This window comes from Pyrus communis, chromosome 3, assembly GCF_963583255.1.
Source record: "Pyrus communis chromosome 3, drPyrComm1.1, whole genome shotgun sequence".
NCBI classification, from domain to species: Eukaryota; Viridiplantae; Streptophyta; class Magnoliopsida; order Rosales; family Rosaceae; genus Pyrus; species Pyrus communis.
The window spans coordinates 14,753,338-14,770,981 of record NC_084805.1 but is presented as its reverse complement, the minus strand read 5'-3'; the positions used below and the strand labels follow the sequence as shown (position 1 = coordinate 14,770,981).

At 35.3% G+C, this 17,644-nt stretch overlaps 1 protein-coding gene across 1 annotated transcript; it reads left to right on the top strand.

Moving 5' to 3' along the window:
• Window positions 1–5,020: 5,020 nt before the first annotated feature.
• Window positions 5,021–6,539, top strand: LOC137728701 (myb-related protein 308-like). Its single transcript, XM_068467440.1, has 2 exons — window positions 5,021–5,487; window positions 5,698–6,539. Exons 1-2 carry the CDS (start codon window positions 5,225–5,227, stop codon window positions 6,200–6,202), a joined length of 768 nt encoding a protein of 255 aa, XP_068323541.1. The 5' UTR covers window positions 5,021–5,224; the 3' UTR covers window positions 6,203–6,539.
• Window positions 6,540–17,644: the final 11,105 nt, after the last annotated feature.

Genomic DNA, 17,644 nt, shown 5'->3' with positions numbered 1-17,644 from the left:
ATTTTGAATTCGGAGACAGTCCTACTAGAGACTTGTTCATAGTGTCACGATCTGTTTGAGCCATCCTTTCTTCTCTAAGCATCTCATTCTCTCGATGGAGTGCTTCTCTAATCATCTCGTTCTCTCGATTAACTATTTCTCTTTGTCTCTCAGCCGCCGCATCACGAGCCTCAGTAGCTGTAATAATTGCTGCCATAGCAGCAGCTTTTTCCTCATCTCTAGTCTTTTCCCATGCCATGTTCAGTTCACCTTGACGAGTAAGTTCCTCCATATATTTAGTGTAGTCATTTTTGGAAGAACTACCTTTTTTCTTTGATGCCTTTTTACCTTAAGGCCTGAGGGACTGACGAGTCGGTTGGGTCTCTGGCACTTGTTCAGGCATCCCTTCCGTGTCTTCAAATGTGTTGGCTTCTTGTTCGGCTGTGTCTGCTTCTGGCGAACTGTGTAGACCCATACCGTGCATGACAACTTCTGGACCGGTTGCCACAATTTGGTATTTAGGGCAATCTTTGACAATTTGCCAACATTCCCATTTGTTGAATGATTTGTTATGGTTCTTTGCATTGTAGAATGCTTGTGCTTGTAGTGTCTATAAAAATTACATAAAAATTACATAAGAATTGTGGAATGCATAAAAATTATATAAAAATTACATAAAAATTACATAAGTATTGTGGAATGCATATTACATAAAAATTACATAAGAAATTAAATAAATTAAAATATTGATGTGGGTGGAATGCATATAAATAAATAAAAATATTGTTACCTCATCCGCTAAACTTGTCCCACTACGCAAATTACCAGAAGCATGAGAGAGGGCGTTTTTCCAACAAGTAAAGGATGCGTTGAGTTTTTTCCAACGACCTTGAAGACCTTGACTAGATCTTGCATCTTTTCCATGTACATCTTTTCCATGTACATCGTTGAACGATTTCGTAATTTTACTCCACATTTCTCGCTTATCCATCTCATTACCCGTAATCGGGTCATGAGTAGTGCGAACCCAACATTCACACAACGTAACATCTTCACTGAGCTTCCACGAAGTCATTTTTTTTCTCTCAAAGTGTACAAAATATTCAAATGTAGAAAGTGTAGAAAGTGTAGAAAATATTAAAATGTGGTGTAAGGTGGAAGATGAAGGTTAGGTATTTATAGAAGAAAAAAAATTAATTTTTTAAAATTTTTCTGTATTTTTTAAAAAAACTTTGACATTTTTTAATTAATTTTTAATAAATTTTAATGTTGTAATTAATTTGGACCGTTGGATTTGAAAAATAATCAAATCCAACAGCCAACACGATGACACGTGGCCAACAGTCAAATTTCTGACCGTTGGGCCTTTTTTTTTTTTTTTTTTTTTTAATTTTTGGTGAAATAAACGTGGACCGTTGATCTGTGATCGGACGGTCCAATTTAAAATTTAAATTTAAATTTTTTTTACCTTTGGAAATCCAACGGCCTACAAAAACTAGCCGTTGGAAATCCAACGGCTCTGAGGAGGGCCACGTAGCCCCTACCCGGATGACTGCAAGTGGACCTGCACGCGGGCCCCAGCGCCTGCAAAGCCTGTCGGCTACTCGCCTGGGCACCCGCGTGTTGTGCACGCGCCAAGCAGAAAGCCCGGCTCCTGGGTCTGTCCATTTTGGGCTGGGCTGTTGACTGGCACGGGCTGGGTGCCAGTCAATTGTGCGGGCTGGAGCTCATTTTAGGCAAGCCGGGCCATTTTCTTCACTTGGTGCCAGTCAACTCCAAGCGGGCTGGAGTTGCTCTTACTACTGCTCTTTTATCTACTCTCTTGAAGGTTTTACTTTGGTACTCGAATGCGTGACGTCCTATAAAGGGGCTTGTTGTTTCGTTTGCCTGCAAGTTGGCTAGTTTTGTTATTCCCAGTAGATTGCTTAGTCCACCGTACTCTAGTTATACTTGACATTTTCTCGGTACGATATCCGTTCATTCACATGATTGATTATTTGAAGGATAGATTCCTCGTTTAGAGCTTATATTTTAGGTTTTAAGTGCAAAATGTGAAAATTAAAACCTAAAATTTAAATAATGAACCAATTCAAGACTAAAGGGTTGAATTTTAAGCTCTAACAGGTGATTCTACGCTCTGAATAATCATCTTGATAAAAAAAAATATTAAGGTTGAACAATTTAGAAAAGAAGGTGAAGATTTATCAGAGAACAAACGTTATATTTAGAATAACAAGAACCGTATTATCTTTTTAGATCATTGTCATGATATCTTTGGTGGCCAAAAATTGGTCCCATGACAGCCTTCGTGTCACAAAACCCATGCATCGAATTCCGTGTGAAATTAAAAAGGATACCAAATACGCTAGGGAAGTTAATAATAGGATTAGGCCTAATTTTGTGAAGGGTAGAGGTTTATCCAAATGCACCATTGTCCATGCACTGCATGTGGGTCATTGAAAAAATAGACCGTGCCCTAAGTTCCAGAGATGCCCCCACATGGGAAGGGGCAGCCGACCAAAAGAGGTAGGTAAAGCGCAAAGGACAGCCCTCCACCTCAATACCTAAGCACATGACATCCACGTGTTGATGTGCTGGCTCTCACCTTACAAATACAATTGTGATTAAAATTTCCGATCTAGGGTTACATACATTCATACCCTCCTAAAGTTCCCTTAACCAAATTGCCTAATTGCTTTGATTAGTTTTGATTCTCTTGCCACGTTTGTTGTTGCTCCCTTTCTTTGCATTGTCCATGTGCCAATGTGGGTGTTTTGTAGGAAAAACTGGCTGCAGATAGAGACCATGTAGCTAATCACTGGTGTCAACACACAACCTAAAAGATTGCAATCATTGAGTTCAAGTTAGTAAAGAATTCAAGATTTGCTAGATGTGGAGGTAGATTTAATAATACAAGTCTCTAACAAGTCTTTTTTTTTTTTTTTTTTTTTCTTCTTCTTTCAATCAAGCGCTAGCTGATCTTGACCATTGATGTATTGTGCATTTTACTCTATAAAGAGTAGATTTAGGCTAAGTCGTCCTAGTGGCTCAAATTTCGTAATAATTACATATATGCAAGAAGAATGCTAGAATCTGAGCTGATCTTGAGGGTTGATGCATTATGCATTATGAATTGTACAATATAGTTGGAATTAGTCAACGAGTCCTTGGCCTCAATCGACCTCATCATTACTCTTAGTTCAAAAAATATGGATAGGGTTAATTGTGAGGGGAAGTGATTAAGAGAGTTGTACTTGTAGCTTGTGGGGAAGGAGTGAAAATATTTGTTAAAATCATGCCAAAGTTCAACATCAAGGAGTGAGTGAAAGAAGCCATAAGTGGGAGGATGAGTTGCACTGGGTGCCATAGGACAGTCTGAAAAGGATGACAAAAGGTAGGTGAAATACACGCACACATAACAAGTGGACCTCTCCCTCCCTCTCTCTCTCCCCCCTCTCTTTCGAAAACAACTTGTGCCCATGATCCTTAACTCTCCGCCTACCATCCACTTGAAATACATGATCATGAGAGAGAGAGAGAGAGAGAGAGAGAGAGAGAGAGCATGTGTGGTGGTGGGTAAGGTAACAAAAAAAATTATATGCAAATCCCCCGGGGGGGGTGGTGTGGAGATGACAACAAGAGGGTGAATTAAAGCTTCCCATCGCGTCCCAAACCCTATCCCTTGTTGCCTAAACTTGCACCACAAGGTTGGAAGGGGAAGGAAAAAGGTGGAGGGTGAACCAAGGGTCACATACAACTACAACCATACTAATTACCCTACTTTTTCTTTATCATCCTCCCTCCCTTTAACCCCAACTTCCCACCCTTCTAGAAGCCCTTCTCCTCTCTCTCTCTCTCTCTCTCTCTCTTTCTCTCTCTCTCTCATGCATTACCAATAGAATAAACAACCACAACTACCATCTCTGTTCTTATGCACAAGAATAGCCAAGTCAGCTAGTGACATCTCTTCCCAAAAACCCACTACAACCAACTTATTAAAATAACCAGGTTCATTACTTTTACAAATCTACCTCACTTCATGATCTAAATATAAGTCTCACAAATTTTGATTGGTATACAACATTTACTCAGATATGTACTCGACAAAAATTTACAATATCACTAGTTGCATACAATCATATGTCTATTTGTCTTATTACATTATTCGTCACAAAATGACAAAAATTTACAATATCACTAGTTACATACAATCATATGTCTATTTGTCTTATTACATTATTCGTCACAAAATGAAGAGAGGTAGGAACACGTAATCGCTTCTCTCATGACATTCCATGGAACCACTCTGAAGCATTCAAGACTTCCAACAGTGAGCAATAAAAACTAGCCGAAGAAAAAGAACCAGAATTTTGCCTTGGGAGGGGGACAAATGAAAAGTACTGCAGACAAAGACTCTCATGCCCGGTATGATGAAATTCAGTATGTACCAACTACTACACCATTAATATTCAAATAGTTTCCATCTACAGAAGTTTCATATTTTATCTCAAAAGTTTCATATGTTATCGTACATGTCTGGTGAACTGGAGTTTCATATTTTATCTCAAAAGTTTCAGACACACACACAGATAAAACAGAAATCTCACCATGTTTTTGCCCTAATAAATAAAGAAAATTTTGAATAACACTTCAAAAATCTTATTTTGTATTTTAAAATTTCTATATTTAAAAAAAAAAATACACTTGTAAAGAATGTATAATAAAATATTTAAAATTCTAATAACAGTTATTTATATATGTATGTATATATACCTTACTTTTACACCTACCTGAAGGTTACTAGTAGGGCCAACAGTTAATGTCCCTTTAACTTATTATATGCGATTTTGATGCCATAATAATATCTATCTAGTCAGAGAGAGAGAGAGAGGAGAGAGAGTCCACCAGCCCCTCCCTCTAACCCGTCTCACCAACTCGCATCTAGAAGCAATTAGGTCCCCTTCTCTCTCTCTCTCCCTCTCTCCTCTTTTCTCTCTCTCTTCTTTTTCTCTTAGTCAAAAGGCTATAAAATCATACGCCAAGTCCTCACAAGGGCCGGCCTTTATGTTGCAACAAATGCAAATACAAAAAAACAAGGCCTTCCATTTTTTTCCACCACCACCAGCACTTCATCTGTGTCTAAAGCCAAAAAACCAGGCATAAACAACAACAAAGGCAACGGCTTTTATAGCTGCAACTAATTATTCTTCTTAAAGCTTTCAAGTTTTTTCCATATTTTTTTTAAATGGGAAGATCTCCTTGCTGTGAGAAGGCTCACACCAACAAAGGAGCTTGGACCAAGGAAGAAGACGACCGCCTCATTGCCTACATCAGAGCTCACGGCGAGGGTTGCTGGCGGTCACTGCCCAAGGCGGCGGGCCTCCTCCGATGCGGGAAGAGCTGCAGGCTGCGGTGGATCAACTACCTTAGACCTGATCTCAAGCGTGGCAATTTCACTGAAGAAGAAGATGAGCTCATCATCAAACTCCATAGCCTCCTTGGAAACAAGTAAGCGCAACTAATTCATTTATCTCGTCGTGCATACCCTGTTTGAAAAACTAAGTGTTTGCGAGTTTAGACGAGAATAATACTATGACGGGTAAACTCATGCGAAGTCCTCGTGTAATAAAAACATAGTGTTTAAAAACATTTGAAAATTGTGTTATATGTTTTTGGCTTCTTGAAGAGTAATGGGTTTTGTTTGGATTATGTTTTCAGATGGTCTTTGATAGCTGGAAGGCTGCCTGGAAGAACAGACAACGAGATAAAGAACTACTGGAACACCCACATAAGAAGGAAGCTTTTGACCAGAGGGATTGACCCCACAACTCACAGGCCACTCAATGAGACACCTCAGGAATCTGCAACCACAATTTCTTTTGCTGCCGCTTCTACAAATATCAAAGAAGAAGATCAAAAAATCTCCATAACCAATGGGCTTGTTTGCAAAGATTCAAAAAACCCAGTTCAGGAAAGGTGCCCTGACTTGAATCTTGAGCTTCAAATCAGCCCTCCCTGCCAGCCTCAGCAACCCAGTGACGGTTTGAAGAGTGGAGGGCGGGGACTCTGCTTTTCTTGCAGTTTGGGGCTTCAAGATGCAAAGAACTGCAGCTGTGGGAGGGATGCTATTGGTGGCGCCACCAGTGGCACCACCAATATTGGTTATGATTTCTTGGGGTTGAAAAATGGGGTCTTGGATTACAGAAGCTTGGAGATGAAATGAGTTTAATTAATGAGTCATGAAAAATTAAAAAATTGTAAGATGTAGTTGGAATGAGAGTGGTGAAAAATGAGAGAAAGAGATTGCTTTTGCTAATTATCCCGTCAAAGCTCTCTACTTTTTTCTCTAATGTTTATGACTGTTAGTGCATATTTTAGTATAAAACCAGTACAGAGCTGCTGATTGATGACGAAATTATTTCCCTTTTTTTTTCTATTTAAAAGGACAAATTGGGATTTGTCAGATTTATACCAGATCTTCAAAAGGGTTTAATGCCATGTTATGGCGGTTGTTGCTAACTAGCAACTTTAAGTAAGAGTGATGCTATTAACACATATTTTTTATTTTTTGCACAACTTTGTTTATTGATTTTTTTATTTAATTTATTCGATATAAATACCGAAAATTAAAAAAGGTATACAAGAGATAAAATAGATGTATAGATAGCATCATCCGTTTTTTTTATTGGGATCTTTTTATACCCAAAGATAGGGACATGGTTTTTGAGATTTTTGTGTATTTCTCTTCCAAACGCAAAATAATGACACTTCTTCTTTTTTCAACTAAGAGCAATAATGTTGTTTCTTTTTTTAATTTTGACAAAAATGATATTTTAAGTTATTTTGATATAAGAGAAATTTTTTTTTAACTTGAATATAAGATATCGAGCACACTAAATCTTCGAAACTATAATGATTTTGCTTCAAGACTTGAACATAATAGTGTGGTCAATCCTTACCCTCCTTATTGGAGATATTCAAAAAAGCATAGTTTCTTTTTTATTAATTTCTATAAACAATTGTTTTTAAATATCCAGTCATCTATGAAATCACCAATCCATTATTGAGATTTGATATTTGAACCAGTTGTTAGATTCTTTATCGGGTTGGGGGGTTTGTCTCTTTGTTGAAGAAGGTGATTGAATTATAATTTGGGAGGAGATGGATAAGCTCTGAGAGGAGGAGAAATGAGAGGGATGGGGAGTGGTGGGTAACCTATCACTTCTTTAGTTAAAAGCCCAGGAAACTATTTAAAAAGCGTGTAGGGAACTAACAACTGTGCGTAGTATCCCCATATCTCTACCACCAATCTCCCAATTAGCCTCGAGTCCCACCTTCAAATTATCAAAAACCCTTGAGGACCCAACCTACCTTACTATTTAACACAAATATGAAAAACGTACGATAGGTACAACCATCATGGGATGACCTAGTAGTTGGAGACAAATTCCAATTTTGTATTTCACACGGCATGTCTTGGGTTCGATTCTTGATGCTGGCTAATCACACGATGATAGCTATGGGAGGCTGAAATGCTTCTGGCCTCTAGAAGAGTGAACTGTCGTGACGAAGCCACCAACTCGTCCCTTTTTTATTTCAAAAAAAAAAAAAAAAAAAAAAAAAAAAAAAAAAAAAAAAAAAAAAAAAAAAAAAAAAAAAAAAAAAAAAAAAGGAAAGAAAGAGAGAGAAAACCCATACCTACATCTCCCCCTCTTGTTAATTTGATTATTTTCTCATTCATGACACCACCTTCTCTCTAGCGAAATTCATTAATACTACCATTCTCAGAAAATCTACTCTATTTTTTAGGGTAACAAGCTATGTCATGTAAAGAAAAAGAAAAAGAAAAAACGTATAATTATATACAACTGGTGACACTCAAAGCTTTCTTATTTCATTTAAAATTTAAACCAAATCAAATTACTTTGCAAGGGTATTTCGTTCTACAAACAATGAAAAGTTTGGGATTTAAGGGATATTCATTATTGGAGATAATCATTGTAGTGTGCATACTAATTATCTTTCTAATTTAGAAGTTTTACAATAACCACTTACCTAAACCCTATACATCCCACCATATTTTTAACCACTAGAATACTTCCACTTATATATATATATATATATATATATATATATATATATATATATACACATATGGAGAATTTGACCATTAGTGGTAAAGTAATTCACTTCAACAGCCATGCCAAGAGCTTGACTCTCGTCTTCTATTTCATAATCAAATAGAAAACTCTTTTCACGAGTTTATTTTTCCTTGGGTGCAGAAATGTATAATGTACATATTACCATAAATTATGGTACATAATTTTGTTAGGCCTTAGACTTTCTCATGAAAATTAATAGTCCAGTGATGCAGTATGAACCGTAGCATGTTTGGCAAGCAAACTTAGTTAATATAATTGGTTACAGGTTGGTGCTACCAGCACCAGCTACCTCCATTTATATATATGGATGAGATGATAAATAAGCAATATGGAATAATTTGGTTGAATTATGAAACAAGAAGTCGGTGATTATACATTTTAAAATTTAATTCATGAATTTGAAGTCTCTTCTACTAACAAATTGACTAGACTTGAAGAGTCAACTCTTTCCCATTATTTTTTAATTTCTCATTCTTTTTCTATGCTAATTAATTAGTTAATTAATTAATTAATCAAGTTCAAAGACCTTGAACATGTCCCGAGTTCGATGCTCTGAGCTGGTGAGTTTGCTGACTATGGTCACGGACATGGTGAAATTTCCCATAGCCTCTTCAAGACCGAAAAATGTGAATAATCGTAGCTTGCCACCAGTTGTCCCCCTTTTTCATTAAAAAAAAAAAAAAAAAAAAAAAAAAGGGGGGGACCTTTAACATGGAAGAAAGAGGCTTCCACATGTAGCATATATAGCTAGATTGTCGATGGAGGTATCACAACAACAACAACAACCTGTATGTATATTAGGTCAGAATTTAAGGGACACCATTGATACTGGCTACCAGAAGATTTGAAGCCCTTATTTATTGACTTCAGCATGCATGTTATAGTTAACCAGATTGTAAATGGTCTACCGGGTTTGATGATTTTGTCAACTCTAACATATACATTATGCACCAATTATTTTTCTTTTGTTTTCAGATAGTCAGGGAGGGAGGCTTGTTTCCATTAATTATTTAATACTTGCACACCTTAATTGGACAAGTAGCACGGTAATGCATGCCCAGATAGTTGGAACTCAAGATTTTGCATCAAACAGCTCCAGTGTCGAGTGCATGTACTCTTAGCACTAAGTTTACTATTCATGCTCGGATTAGGGAAAGATAAAATGGGTGCGTATATACAATATTTAGTCGGATATGTGTTACATCTTTTCTTTTATAATACTCTTTGATAACTATCAGTTTCAATAATATAATGACTCCGATGAGTTCAATTTCAATGGTTAATAATAATATCTACTAGGCAGCGTGTTTATGACTTTATATTCCTTCATTCGAGCTTAGACCATGAAAAATATAATGTGAAAAGTACTTTATGAATCATGTAACAATACACGTTACATGTGAGTTCTTCTCATTCAAGCATCAAAACTTTTATTCTAAGTTTTCTTAAGTTGTAGTTCTTATGCATGCCTCATGAGTTCTTCTCGTTACATGTGAGTTATTCTCGTTCAAGCATCTCTCACTTAAACTACTTTGTTTTCTTAAGTTGTAGTTCTCATGCGTGCCTCAATCGGAGGTCAATGAGTCCTAGCCACCTTCCAATATTTATCAACGTACATATTCGTTGGTATGTTATGTCACTTTGGGATCCAACTAGAACAAAGAAATCTTTATTAATTCATCTAGTAGGTACTATCTGGTTCTGTTTTACTGGTTTAGACTTAATCCGTGACCACCTAATTATATAAGTAATCACAAGTAAAACCCTATATAAATTAGTGATTAATAATTGCGTTATAGACATATTACCAACGTAATTATGTTTAGTTTAGAGATTAGTGCAACACATAAACAGAGGCAGACAAAATACAAAAGTGAAATCTCCCAAAGAAGAAAGATGAACAAAAGACCAATGACCCTTAGAAAAGGAACTGCTTTAATTTTTTCTTCTTTTTCAAAGGTGTTAGGTAGAAGCATTGGAAGCTTCCATGAGATTTTTTTTTCTTTTCACTAATTAATTCCGAAGAAAAAAATTGCTAACCAAAGACTAAACTAAGTTAATGATTAAGTATTGCTTCTCTCTCTATCAATACTCAGTAGGGTAATTATTGTTCCACCTTAATTATATATATTGTTTCAATGGCTTCAACTTCCACCAACATCATATGCATCACTGACCCTTTAATTATTTTATTTTATTTTATTTTTAGTGGGTCTTTCTTCTAGATCCTCGGATGTGTTTTACTTAAATACCCTTAGGGTTTCCTAATTATTTAATAATTGCTTTCAACCATATGCTCCTTTTTGTTGGAATAGGATCATCGTTGTGAGGATTCTAAAGATGTGTTCATTATATTCGTTCGTTAGTCATCCTGCGGTTAGAAATTAGTTGAATTTTTATTTAAAATTGAATACAAACAGTACATAATAAAAATTGGCCGTACAATGTACAATGAACAATTAAGATAAATTGACTATATAAGCCTCACAAAAAGGATCCGAAGACGATCCTCGTCCCCTTTTGTTTGGTAAAAAGGTATTGTTCCCCAACTGTTATTAGATCAAGCAGTTTTCCAATTTAATGACAAAAATGTGGATGTTATATGAATAATGGTCCTATCATCCGACTCCACATGTGTAAAGAACTAAACTAATAGTGGTTCACGTTCACATCATATTGCCCTGCACTGCACCCCAAAATAAACCAAATTTAATCAAACTTTATAAAGAATATAATGGTTGGGAGAACGTGACCACACAAAGGTTGAGCAAGAAATTTATTATGCTAGGTTAGAAGAGTTATCAAGAACTTGACAAATAAAGTGTTTTGTATCCTTGCAATTATATATCAGTCATTAGGCAATTGTGAACGTGTGACTGAAAAGGGATGAGCAGTGGGCATCCATAGCGTGTAGGATTTTTCGCCTTTGATAAAAGTGGACCTTTTGAGTAATACATCGTCCTACTATAAAGGGTTGATATCGCTACGAATGACTTTTGAGGGGGGGTCGGGTCAGTGGGTATAGGACAATTTCATTGGATATACTAGACACCATTACATTTTATTAAATTAAGATACGAGAATTAAGACACGGGATAACTTAAAGTGTTAAGTTTTTCATTAGAATCCGTAATCAAATACCTAAGGGGGACTAATTGATTTGATTCCCTTCCATATTTCTCCTCGTTCTAAGTTCTTCATTTATTTTTTTATTTTTAATATATTTGTTAAGTAAACATACTTTAAGAGATCGAAATAAACAAAGATGTGTAAAAGAAAATCAAGGTGCGGATATCATTTTCAATTTTAGAAACCAGATTTGGATCCCATCCGGATTTTCTTTGTGAGGAATCCTGGGGAATCTCACATTCTATCCGTTCATTGTTCATCATGGGATTAAAAATCATTTTGAATTTTTTTTATTTAAAATAAAATACAAATTGTATCTAACGAAAACTGATTACACGATGTATAATGAATGTATAGGATGCTAGGATTCTCACAAATAGGATCCTCATCCTTAGCAACCCAATTATGAAAAGGGTATAATTAGCCTAGTTATGGAATTGGATCCTCTCCTAAGCACAAGGAGTGGATCCTCTTGACCAACACACATGGGCCGTTGAATTTTTATCTAACGGCTACAAACAGGAGGATCCCTTTAAAGTTATAATAGTTATAGTTGTTGGATGAAAATTCAATGGTCCACATGTGTTAGTCAGGAGCATCCGCTCCTTGTGCTTGGGAGAGGATCCAATTCGGTCTAGTTACCAATAACTAATGACAGGTTTGTAAATTAGTGGATGATGAAAGGGCAAATAGAGAGAGAGCAAAGGGTTTCCATGTTGGGTTGTTTTTTTTTTTTCGCTGGGACTAATTTATTTTATATTTACATTGAAAATTAAAAGAGGGAAAAGGGTCTCTGTCCAACACGCTACCAACTCCCCTTGTTTCGGGCAGTAGTTGGCAGCCATCCGACGTAGGCTCATGTGCGCGGTTGCGGCGGTGGGCCCTCCAACCTTTCACTATGCTTTCTGGGACCCATGCCTACTCACCCTCAACGACAACGAGTTCACCTAATTAATTATTTTATTATTTGTACTTGTCCTCCCTATAAATATGCCTGCTTTAATTATCTTTCTTTTTCATTTCTGTCATTTTCTTCTTAATCTTATTTGTTCTTCCTAACCTATATCCTAACCTAACTTCTTCTTCTTCCTTCTCCTAATCATACGTTAATCTTCTAATTAATAATATTTCACGACAGGACGGTCGTTGGCATTCTAAAAAATTTATTTTACACTTCTCACAAGTATATTATTGTTATTAAATACAAAAAATTAGAGTAAAATAATAATTTTAGAATGACAATAACAATTATCCTTCTCGATAAAAAAAAAAGTTAAATTAATGTCTAGAACATATGAACATGCATGTTCAAAGTTTGTTTAAATTCAAATAACATGAGTAAACCCCAAAAAGCACCCAACTTTGCGTCTATCTCTTTGCATGTCTATGTCCCCGCTTGCAAATCTTAAAAACATGCTAATCTTTTCGAGATTATGAGAAGAATTCATACATGATTATAATTAATTAATCTTAATTATATTTATAATTATACCTCTGGGACTAGCTAGGAGCTTTTTGCACATTCGAAATGTCAGGCTAGGCAGCTATACGGTTAGATTATAGTTTGTAAGTGGCTTCTCATCTTTTGAGAGTACTATATTAATTTGCTTTCCTAGGACACATGATAATATCTCGTCATTAGATCTGTATTTTCGTTCCTAACCTTTACCTGGTGCTAATATTTTGTAATTTTTTTTAACAAATGATATTATTTATATTAAGAAGGTGATGTGAGCTTAACTTTACAATGGATTAGTAATAATATGATTCACATTACTTATAAGTGAAGAATAATATCTCTAGACCGTAGTACTAAGTAGCGCTATTTTGTATTAGCCCTTTTATATTTTTATATTTTAGGCTTGCAAATTATCAATGATACATTTGGACTTTCGCAAAATCTGACCTCAAGAATTGGGTCAGGACTTTTTCTCAAACTAGATTATTTCAAAAAGAAGATCTGAGTTTGGATGAGAGAGTCGATCTCTTATTGTTAGAGATAAAATTAAAGAACTTAATTCTTGAAGACTTCTAGGTTAATGAGAGAGGTAACCATGTCATGTTCAAGATGCAGGAAATTGGAATCAAGGTAGGAATAATAAGAGTTACTTAAAGGGAGGCAAATTGTTTGTCTTCCTGTTTGGTGCCCTTTTCATCTCCTCCTATTTTGTATGGTCACAGTTAAGTCACGTTAATATTTTCTATTTTTTTTATTTTTTATAGAGATAATAAGACAAAAAATAATAGGACTATAAAATGTTAATGTGTCTTAACCGTGACCGCACAAATAGGAGGGGATGAGAAGAGCACCCAAACAGGAGAGCAGACAATCTGCCTCCTACTTACAGATCAACAACAAGAAAATTTGTAATGCACAATTGTTGTCCAACAGTATAATGCATTCTAGTCAGAGAATGAAGTGAGACATTTTTCCGAATCAAGCGTGCGAAGTCGAATTCTTGTCATAAATATACGAGCAAGTGATGCTAATAACCTACAGCGGAGCTATAAGGCCCATAAAAACAGAAAGTGAATCGTTTCTAATATCTCTACATACTCCTTGTATAGCATCGACGTTGGAGAAGAATTTTGTTTGCTACGTTTATTATTTTTGTCGTTTTTGTGACAAATCTAACTAGTGACTCATGGTTATTGTTGTGGCAATTGTGTAGGGGTTTTCCTTCTTTTGCGAATTTATCTCTGTATCAAGAAATTGATCACTGGAGAAATATATTAAGAGATTGATCATTGGAGAAATATACTCATTTTGTGCTTTCTTGTATATGTTTGTGTGAACGATGACATTCTTTATAGCTTTAGAGAGAGAAAGAGACAGAGAGAGAGAGAGAGAGAGAGAGTTTGTTTGCTTATCAATTAGCATCGACCTAGGATAAAGATTTCATCCAACAAGGATATCATTATGGCATGACATCCCAAACCAATCATGAATTGCTATACAAAAAAGTTAAATTTCTCTTTTGTATGCAAATATTTCTCTTCTAACAAAGTCATGTAGACACGAATAATGCGGAAAATGAGGTGTATAGGTTAAGAACTCTACGTTGAGGGAGGTACATGATTAACAATAATAATGTGGGATAAGAAGTACAAACAGACACAAGCTTCGCATTGGATTGGATTGGGGGATGAGTTGAGAGAGATGGCAGAGGATATGAATCAAAGCAGTGTGTGTGGCTGAGATCGATGGATGCTGAAGTTGTTAGGTGGTGGTCGCTCGGATGATGGCGACGGATCCCGAAAGTCTATCTCAGAATATCAGTCCACTTTATGTCCTTTTCAGTTTTCACTACCACCCTTATTTTCTCAGTACAATTTATAATTATAGGGTTCTCCTCCTCCACCCTCTCCTCCTCCTCTCACCATCTTCTGCCCATGTCATCCCTATTCATAAATCCCCCTACCTGCCGTCCACTCTTCTTCTAGCTTTATCTTTTAAATCATACATAATATTCATATGTAATATATATAAAAAATAAAAGAGGGAGATGTCTATCATATTGAATCGTTGATGCATTAGGCTGTCTACAATGCAATATATCTAAATTCTCATATTTGAGTTTAAAAAGTGATCGAAGCGGCTTAACACTTTTTACAATTTTGTTTAGTCTGACTTCAAAAGTTTTATCCACTCGAATCTAGATACTTGTTTTGAACCATATCTAATCTCACATGCGAAGAAGCCCCACTTGTACTTTTATAGAAATCTTAATTTTAGCATTGGAGAGGATCTTCTCTTTCATAGAGAAGTGCCTTATGCCAAAAATTAAAAAAAAAGATCCTCGCATGCTCACTTTTATTTACTTATGACGGGTAGATTAAATAAATCAAAGATAACTAAATAAGAGCGTGCACAAAATAAAAAAAGAGCGTAAGAAAACTATATTTTTCTTGAAATATTTGACATCTATGTTAATCAGAACATCATTTTGGACTAAATATTCAAATGACCAACAATCCAGAATTCTAGATTGATTGAAGTAAATTTGACAACATAAACAATACGTTCGCTGTCTTGACAAAGAGAACATTTTCTTAATTAATATACAAATGATCAAAATATCAAAATGTATAAAAAGTTAAAAGGGAAACAATGGGGTGGCCCACATTGCATTTGCAGACAAGGAATGATTTGAAAGTTGGGGAAAATGGAAGGGTGATGAAGGTGTATTCCCGGTATCTAAATCCTGGCCGTCCGTTAGCCCATTTGGGCCAAAAGGATAAGTTAAGTAATTGTAAGGTATGTGATATGAGTCAAATGGAATAGGACGTCTATATAAATATATGCAGCGAAAAGACAAAAATTAAAGTGAGTGAGCAAAATAGTGGGTAGAAAATTGTATGCCAAACAAATGGGTAGGTGCCTAAATATGATTAAGTAAATAACGGTGGATTATTCAATGCCAAACTTTAATCATCTGAAGAATCAAGAATGCTTTACCAAATAAATACCCAAAAATACAAACAAACAAAAAACCAAGAAGAGGAAAAGGACCCTTTAAGACCAAGTCCTTCCCCTCATGCTTTACAAAAATGAAATGCAAGCTAAAGAATTTCTACAGGTCTCTAAATTATATATGTTAAAATTAGTTTTAAGAAAAAACTTTTAACGAAAATTTTCTATGGGTCTCTAAGGGGTAGTTTGGTATTGCTGTGTTTTAAAAAAAAAACTGTTTTTGTTGTGCTGTGAAAGTAAACAGCTATAAAATAATTTTGTTAAGTGTTTGGTAAACTTTTTTTTTTTTTTTGTAGAAGTGCTTTTAACAAAAAAAAATAGTGCCCGAGTGTTTGGTAAATTTTTATATAAATTGCTGTGAATATGTTAAATGACTAAAAATGATGATATTTAATGTGATATAGTAATTGTCAAAGAAAATAATGTAGGATAATGATTGTAATTTTGTAAAATATTTGGGGGTATACTTATCATTTGAAAATTTCATTAAATGGGCATTGATTATTATGTTTTGAAAGAAAAACATTTTTTTTTAAAAGTATGGTAGACCCTGCTTCTGTTTTTTTACTGTCATTAACAACAGTTTTTTTAAGTAAATACTTTTTTTTGTTTTACCAACACATTTGATGTTTCAGATTTTAATAAGCTTTTATTTATTTATTTTTTTTTATTTTTTTTTAAACACTACAGTCCCAAACTAGCCCTAAATTATATATGTCAAACTTAAGCCTCGAAACAACAACAGTAAGAAATTATTTAACCAAAAACAATTATGGTCATACAAAAATTTAATCTTTATAGTATTGTTTTGTAACTTTGGCGAAAAATGTGTTAAAACGTGACATGAGGAGTTTTTGTTTTTGTAGTATCTCTATCTTTAGTCTCAACTTGTTGAAGAGAAGTCAGTTCCATGTGTGCGGAAAATTGAACATTAAATATCAGAGGTCCATGCGATGGGGAGGCATCACATATTTCTTCGCCAAATAAGGTTAAATTAATGTTTGTTGGAGAGAGAGAGAGAGAGAGAGAGAGAGAGAGAGAGAGAGAGAGAGAGACAGAGAGAGAGAGGATAGCAGGTTAGAAGGATTGATAAATCCGTGTGACTGAGATTGTTATCAAAAGGTTGGGTCAGGACTCAAGTGGGCATGATTATTGTTGTGTAACCTTGATGCTCCAAACAGCTAACAAGTTGTTGTATGCCAATTGAATGAAGGGATGAATATCAAAGGAATGTGAATGTGACTGCCTAGCTATAGGGGTATTATGGGGAAAGTCTTGGTCGTCATCGAGATATATCCTGACGTTCTTGTAACGCTCATTTCTGATTGTATGCAAGTTTTACGTGATAAGTTTTATAAGGACATGGAGAATTATCTCTAACTTCAAATATATGCCGGTTTCACGCGATGAATGATATACGAATACGAAGATGTATCTTTGACTTTATTTCGCGATGAGTGTTATATATAATTATGTAAATGGGTATAGAGTGTTATATATAATTATGTAAATGGGTATATCTAATCTAGAATGTAATTAGCAGTTTCCATGTGGTGAATACTATAAGAATAAGATGATACATTCCAGCCTCGATTATATGCATATTTTACATAATAGACATATCTTTTAGAGCATATGTAAGTTTCTCTCTTTATTATGACATGGGTGTGGTCTAAAAGTTTAGCCAAACTCATGTGAACTCATATATGCAAATGCAACCGCCAAGTTTTGAATAGGAAGCTGAGAAGCGCACGCAATTGATAATAACCTTTCAAAAGGCACTAGTCTGACTGGGTTGGTGCCTTGGTCCCAAAGGCATTGATCACAAAAGAGGTTTTTTCACGGTCAACAACTGTGTGCTGCCAGTCAAGTTTGCTCGTACATGGTTTTGGTGGAGTTT